General features: G+C 31.0%; 1 protein-coding gene across 4 annotated transcripts; it reads left to right on the top strand.

Moving 5' to 3' along the window:
* The first annotated feature begins 153 nt into the window (after positions 1–153).
* On the top strand, positions 154–4292 carry LOC145125829 (uncharacterized). Of its 4 annotated transcripts, XR_013716164.1 has the most exons (6): positions 155–565; positions 1005–2229; positions 2307–2367; positions 2972–3195; positions 3595–3734; positions 4221–4292. XR_013716164.1 is itself a non-coding variant. In XM_079061236.1 (5 exons), the coding sequence occupies exons 1-5, from the start codon at positions 448–450 to the stop codon at positions 3620–3622; spliced, it is 1656 nt and encodes a 551-aa protein (XP_078917362.1). In that variant the 5' UTR covers positions 155–447; the 3' UTR covers positions 3623–3829. The 4 variants fall into 4 exon arrangements, 3 of the variants coding, with proteins under 3 accessions (XP_078917363.1, XP_078917362.1, XP_078917361.1); XM_079061236.1 differs by lacking the exon at positions 4221–4292 and having other exon boundaries at positions 3595–3829; XM_079061235.1 differs by lacking the exons at positions 3595–3734; positions 4221–4292 and adding an exon at positions 3283–3465 and having other exon boundaries at positions 159–565.
* The last annotated feature ends 3593 nt before the right edge of the window (positions 4293–7885 follow it).

Genomic DNA, 7885 nt, shown 5'->3' on the forward strand with positions numbered 1-7885 from the left:
CTGAAAGTGAACAATCATACAAGCAAAGGACCATTTATGTAGATAACTTTTTCTAAATTTGTTTGGAAAAGTTTTACTTTGATGCCCTTGTAAATAAAGAATGGTCAAATACCCAGATTTTGTAATGTTTTCAAAGTTGAGGATCATTTTTAGTAATTGTGTACCACACTCCCCCACTTCCAGCTGAAAAGCATAACATTTTAGCTCTGTCTCTTTTACGTTTATTTTTTATTTTATTTTTTATCGTTTTTACTTTTTCTCCCTCCCTTGGAAATATAATTTTGTGTCTTTCATGGGCTTCTTTTCTTTTCATCTGCAAATTCTCAGAACAGAATCTTTATTCACTCTCAGAACAGAATCTTTATTCACTCTTTGTTCAAACATAAGCACACGCAAATGCGTGTATCGCAATCTTTCTACAGAAATATTTGATCTTTGAGCAAGAAAATGTCTGAAACCCCAGCGGAGGTTTGCCTGGTTCGCTGCCCTAAATGTGAAAGTCTGCTGCCTGAAGTTACTGATTACTCTGTTTATCAGTGTGGTGGTTGTGGCGCTATTCTTCGTGGTATAATTTCTTCACCCCTCCCCATCTCTCTCTCTCTCTCTCTCTCTCTCTCTCTCTCTCTCTCTCTCTCTCTTTTTTTTTTTCTTTTTTTTTTTCAATAAAGAAACTGGAATGGGGTTTAATGACATGTTATTTTTCGTTCATAGATGTGATTAGGATGTAACGTACATGTTTTCTGTGGAAAGTATATTAGGTTTTTTTACAGATAGGGTTTCATAATATACGAACTTTGATTTACACTATGTGTTCTTGATGATTGCTTTATGCATAGGTGATTTTGGGCGAAAATTGTATGTTTCTGTGAAAATTTTGATCTTTTTAGTTTTTTTTCAGTTGCGTTTTCATATTGTATATGGAATTTTGCATGATCTGAGTTTTTTTAGTTTCCCAGCAAACTAATCGTATTGGGTTATATTGTTTTTATTATTAATATTAACAGCAAGCCGTAAACCCATCCACTCAGCAAAAGTTTCTAATGAAGAAAACGATGGGATTTCAAACAATAAGTCTAAAGAATTACAAAATGTCAATTTCTCGAGTCAGAAAACAAAGAATTTAAGTTCAGACTTCAATCAAGATGATCTTAGATGTAAGGAGAGCATGCAGATTGATCAAAAGATGGAGAATTTGAACATAAATGGTGAATCGGGAAACTTGGGACCCCAAATAAACACTTCACGAAGACCTTTTCACTCCTCGATTAACCAAGATGAAATCTTACGGAAATTAGACGAACTTAAGGATCAAATTGTCCAGGCTAAAGAAAAAACTTCATTTTCTAACAATCTTATTAGATCACGACCTCCAATTCCATCCCCATATCAACATCCTTACTTTTCCAGTCAATATGTTAGTAAAGATTCGGATACTCGTATGCAATTTCACCATCCTTTATGTTCTTGTCTGATTTGCTACACCAATCACCACCGTCCCCGCCCTCCACCACCACTTCACTACTGCCATGACTATCGAAAACCCTACACACAGTGGTCAGGCAACCTTCATCGTCCCCGGAGACGGATTTTAGCTGCCGGAGGGAGGCGGTGCCGCCTGGTAGCTGGCGGCTCTCCGTTTATAGCTTGTTGCAATTGTTTTGAATTGCTTCAAATACCCACGAAAAGCTATGGAAAAACTCTAAAGAAATTGAGATGTGCAACGTGCTCTCAAGTGACCTTGATTTCTGTTGTCGACAAGAAGCTCGTTAGCAACCCTGAGAAGATCGGTGGTAAAATTAACAATGAAAATATGCATAAATGGCGTGTCAATACCATGGAGTTTTCTTCCAATGATTTTGATGTTTCGGGTGATTTTGATTTCAAATGGTTAGATAGAAGTTTATCTTCACTTCAAGATCATTTTGATTATTCAACATCGATTTCCCGCCAAAGCTCCATGAAAGATGTTGCCACTGAGATCAAGATTTTGTCAAACGAGTATTGTGTTAACACTGGTACATCTCAAGAATCTTTGGATCAACAAGATGATACAGGAGGACATGAATCTTTCTTGTTGGGTATGATCAAGAAAAGCTTCAAGCTTTCAAGATCTAATGATGATGTTGACCATGGAAAAGTCAACGTTATGGTCAACGGGCATCCGTTGCCTGATCGGGTGGTCAAGAAAGCTGAAAAGATTTCTGGACCAATACAACCAGGGGATTACTGGTAAGTCCTGCATGAAATTAAAACACACAAATGTTCATCATGTTTTGATGGAGTTCTTGTTTGTTTTGTTGCACCAGGTATGATTCCAGAGCTGGATTCTGGGGCATGATGGGTGGCCCATGTCGTGGCATAATTCCGGTAATTTCTTTTGTGACTCATTTTTTGCAAATTTGTAAGAGGAGTTAGGACTTAATGCATGGATAAAAATTTAAAGTGTCATTTATCTGACTTTATTTATTAAAGCGTTCTTTCTGCATTAAGTCAAAAGGAAACTTAAATATTAGCTTAAGGGTTAATAATCAATTAATCTTGATAGCTATACATTGGCTATGTCTTTTTGACTTGACCCGTACATAATGACTTAATGGGTTAAACCCCCCAAAAAAATAACGGCTTATTGTTTTAAGACACTAACCCTTTACCCATTTTCTCTTCTTTCCATCCCAACTCCTCACACGTTAAATTTTATAAATATTGAAAATTTTGTTTTTAAGTAAATTACATTTTTGGTCCATGAGTGTAGCGGACTTTTGCTTAGGTTCCAAAATGTTCTCTTGCAATTTTGGTCTACATTTGAGTTTCTTGTAATGTTTTTGGTTCCGGTTTCAAGTAAAATGACTATTTTTGGTCCCGAGTATACGCTGATTTTTGCAATTTTTGTCTAAAAAATATAGTCATTTTTTGGAACAGAAGATAAATAAGGACCAAAATTGCAACTTAGTTGTTCATTTTGTTTTGGCAGCCATATATCGAAGAATTCAATTACATGATGCCTGAAAAGTGTGCTGATGGGCATACAGGTGTTTTTGTGAATGGGCGGGAGTTGCATGAAAAAGACTTGGATTTGCTTGCAAGCAGAGGGCTGCCAACCGATAGAGATCGATCCTACATAATTGAGATCTCTGGGAGAGTGCTTCAGGAAGGATCCGGTAGCGAGCTTCAATGTCTCGGAAAACTTGCCCCTACGTAAGTTCTCGTACATTAATACATATATTCCCATTTTACCCTTGGCATAAAATAAGTCAAAAGTCAAAATTATCTTTGTGTTGACAGAGTTGAGAACAAAAAGCATGGATTTGGGATGAAACCCCCGAAAATGATGGCTTAACAACGGATTTATGGAATTTCAATTGTTGCACTCCAAGAAAATCTTGAATTCGTGTTATCGTTTCAAATTTACTAATTGGTCATATATTATTAATTAAATTAATCCTGTTACTTAATGTTGTCTTATCACTTATAGCATGTAACTCATAACAACCCATCTATGCATTAATCAATTAATTTTTATTTCTTAAAATATTACCTCCAAGTATTAATGCCATGCATTCAAACTCTGGTTTTCTGACTTTTCTCTATCTATAGATACAATCGAAACAAAATCACCAAATGAGTTAAATTGGCTTAAATGAATGGAAAAGATCTTCAGTCACAACTCACAACTTTGTTTCACACTTGGAGTTCCAAATCTCCAGCTTGATCATCACTTCATCGGCATGGCAGTAGTAAGCATATTTGTTGACCCTTTTTATGACGAATAAACTTCAACTCATCAATTTGACAATTTAAATACAATTTTGACGATAAAATATTTCTTTTCTATCAATTTGTTTTTGTGATCAACCAATTTTATTTATATTATTTAATTAATTTTTGTATAAGTTGTCCATTTTATAGTCATTTGGATCCACACCATCACTAAAAGAATGGAGCTAGTAAGTCGTAATTCTATGGTCATTGATGCATACTTCTGTTCTTTCACATGTTTGATTCCCACTAAAATTGCAACACAGAAATTCCGTCTTAGCAGTGCTGATATGTAGTTCTTTTTCTTCTAAAGATGTCCTAGCATTCAGCTTGTCTAAACTATGTCGTCAGCAAAAAACAAACATTATATGGGTCATTAATTGAAGAATGTTGCTTATTTTTATTTTTATTTATTTGTTTTTTTAATTATAATAGTTATGTACTAAATTTGCATTCTTTTTTAGGGCATTCGGGAAGCATTGATTACTATACAATTTAATGGATTATCAAATCATCATTATATTTTTCATACAGCTATCATTTTTTCTCGTAATGTATTTATTTATATAGAGTTTAAAAGAAACATATAAAAACAAAAAAAATGATGACATTTATTTAAGGATTAAAAAGTTTCATTTTGCCCATTGAAAACTCCAAGGTGTTATCTACTATGATTGAATTTAAAAGTTCAATTTATGACCATTGAACTCCAATGTGTTATCTACTATGATTGAATTTAACTATTGAATGCCAACCGGACAGAGTTAAAATATAAATTTAAATATAAAAAACTAGATAAAAAATTGAAAAACCAATCTTATTGAACGGAAAACCAAAAAACGAAAATTGGCATAAAGATGCAATTGATTTCCTAGAAAACATTAAGAAACCAAAAACTAAAATATAATGATTTTTATGATAATTATACAAAATATAATGACTTTTTTTCAGTTTGGTTTCATCATATAAAAAACTAAAAACTAAAATTACATGTATTGATTTTTTGTTGCAGTTTGGCTCGTCCATCGACACCGCATCCATCAATGCGTTATGTAAAAATAAAATGATACTTATTGATTTTTTTGTTGCAAGTTTTTTGGTTTTAGGTTCAATAAAATGCATTATAAAGGGGGGAGATGGGTATATATAGCGAGCAAGTCCAATTGTGTCTCGTCGACAATAATAACTTTTGTGAAGATGATTTACGTTTTGACGATGGAAAAAACTTAAATTTCAGTTTATGTGTGTGTTTACCTATTCTTAGCGTTTCTTAATTATAGTATTTCATTATTCATAATGTTTGAGGAGTAGTTTCTAGCATATACTGTGAGGTAATTATTTATTAATTTGATTATGGGGAGTTATTGTTGGACAAAATTACAAAAATGGTCACTGTGGTTTGCCAAAAGTCATAAAATCAGTCTCTTCTAATTTTTTTTATGCAAATGGTCATTATGGTTTGCAAAACTTGCAAAGTTGGCCATTTTTACTAACACCATTAGTAAAACGCCGTTAGAGACTGAATCTGTAAGAGTATTTTCGTCTTTTCAAATATAAAAGGACTAAATTCATTACATTTGAAAAACCACAGGGACCATTTTTGAAATTTCTTTCAAAAAGACAATTAAATTGCTAAGGGGAGGGATCAAACTCGTGACCTCTACTTTCTATTTTGTCCAACGACTTAACAGAGCTAAAGGCTCACTTGTTTTTTACATTCTAAAACTCATTTATATAATAATAAATCGATAAAACATAAACAATAAATAAATTAAAAAAAACATTTTTTTTATATAATTTTTTTTAATAAAACAAAATGTATTTTAGCGTATTATAAAAAAATACGTTTAGAAAAAGTATTTATTTTTATGTATTTATTTTACATAAAATGTTTTTTTTAATAAAACATTTTTTTACATATTTATTTTTATGTATTTATTTTACATAAAATGTTTTTTTTATGTCTTTAAAAAATATGTTTTCATATAAAATGTTATTACGTTGTAATGAAAGGCAAAATCGGCAAAATTAGTTTTTTTTTGGCCCAATTGGTTTTCTAAAAACCTTTTTTCGGTTAAAAAAAAACTTAACAACAATTTTGTTATATGTATTTAAACAATTAATATTTTTTTTATGTCACAAGTAGTGTTAATTATTGTTATTTTAAAAAAATATATCTTTATTTCTTTTCATCGTCAATTTAACCATACGATTTAGAACTAGCGGTTAAGTTGAAATACGTATTTTAAATAAGACATATAACCGAATAGGTTTTATAAGTGTTTTTAAATACATATAACCGAAAAACGATTTTTAGAAATACATAAAACAACATATTTTACGTAAAACAAATACATAAAAATACGTTTTATTTATTATTTATGTTTTATCGATTTTATTATTGTATATATGAGTTTTAGAAAAAAAATACGTTTTGTTTTATTTAAAATGTTTTTTTTTTGTAATTTACTAATTTTTTTTATAATACGGAAAACACGTTTTATTTTATTTAAAAAAAATTATGTGAAAAATATTTTTTGTAATTTATTTATTGTTTATGTTTTATTAAAAAAAATATTTTATGTAAAATAAATACTTTTTCTAAACGCATTTTTTTATAATACGCTAAAATACATTTTGTTTTATTAACAAAAAATATGTAATTTTTTTTAAATTTATTTATTGTTTATATTTTATGGATTTATTATTATATAAATGAGTTTTAGAAGGTAAAACCAAGTAAGCCTTTATCTCAAGTGGTTAAGTCGCTGGGCAAAATAGAATGGTGAAGGTCATGAGTTCGATCCCTCCCCCTAGCAATTTAATTGTCTTTTTCAAAGAAATTTCAAAAATGGTCTCTGTGGTTTATCAAATGTCACGAATTCAGTCCCTTTATACTTGAAAAGACGAAAATACCCTTACAGATTCAGTCCCTAACGGTGTTAGTAAAAATGGCCAGTTTTGCAAACCACAATGATCATTTGCATCAAAAAAAAATTAACAGAGACTGACTTTGTGAATTTTGGCAAACCATAGGGACCATTTTTATAATTTTGTCTTGCCTTTTATTCTAGTGGGTTTATAGAAGAATCAAGAATGTTGTTCTATTTTATTTGGAGGTTTTTCAAATAATTGGAGTTCCGGGCCAGGGCACTAAGTAGCCACAATATATCCTTTAAGATGTAATAAGTTGGAACCATGCATCTTTCTTGAGATGATTATTACTGTTCAGAAGAGATATACTCTGTCTTTGAACTCATGCATATTCATATGTAGTTGACTACCTCTTTATGAGAAGGTAATCATAGGACCACCCACCAAAACAAATAAATGGATTAGTATATATATATATATATATATATATATATATATATATATATATATATATATATATATATATATATATATATATATATATATATATATATATATATATATATATATATATTAAAACACTCCTAAAACTGCCACGTGTCGCGATTATACACTACTACCTTGCCACATGTCAATCTTCTGGCATTTTACTCACTGATTTTCCCGCCCAATTGCTAATTGCTGTATTTGACCATCATACCCTATAAATCCGAAAAGACTCCATTTTATCCCACGAATATCACCCCTCTTCCGATTACAGTTTCCATGAATATCCTCCAATTTACGCACACATTTATGTCTAATTGAATGATTGAATGATTTCAAAATTCGTTTCAAGTTTTAGCTTCATATTTAAATTTTCAAATCGAGGAGAATGGCGACACATATGCATCCAGTTTGAGGAGAATAGCAAGTCATTTGATTACAGGAAGTTAAAAACATCATCAATAGATAGATGCATGTAATAACACTTGATAATGTTGTTATTGATTTTTTCCAGCTAAATTTAACCTTTTTTTTGTAGTTATGTGAGAAGTAGAACGTTTTATTTCGACTGCTGCCTCTTCTATTTCTTTTTTCTTCTTTCTGCTATTCAAGTGGTGATCGGTTTGATGACAATTGGCGAAAACCAAAGAAGGAATGACTACCTTATGATGAGTACAAAAAGACAAGGGAAGAAAAGTATAAGCAAAAGGAGAGAGACTTTTATCAAAAGGAGGAACCGGTGCATGAAAAGAAATCAGATTTGGAAGAC

The sequence above is a fragment of the Lactuca virosa genome, chromosome 7 (assembly GCF_052849685.1).
Source record: "Lactuca virosa cultivar CGN04683 chromosome 7, Lactuca_virosa_CGN04683_v6, whole genome shotgun sequence".
Classification (NCBI taxonomy): domain Eukaryota; kingdom Viridiplantae; phylum Streptophyta; class Magnoliopsida; order Asterales; family Asteraceae; genus Lactuca; species Lactuca virosa.

Coding starts and splice junctions, on each gene's coding strand:
- LOC145125829 (XM_079061235.1), top strand. CDS start 448: ATGTCTGAAACCCCAGCGGAGGTTTGCCTGGTTCGCTGCCCTAAATGT. Junction 566..1,004: donor TTGTGGCGCTATTCTTCGTG/GTATAATTTCTT, acceptor TAATATTAACAG/CAAGCCGTAAACCCATCCAC. Junction 2,230..2,306: donor ATACAACCAGGGGATTACTG/GTAAGTCCTGCA, acceptor TTGTTGCACCAG/GTATGATTCCAGAGCTGGAT.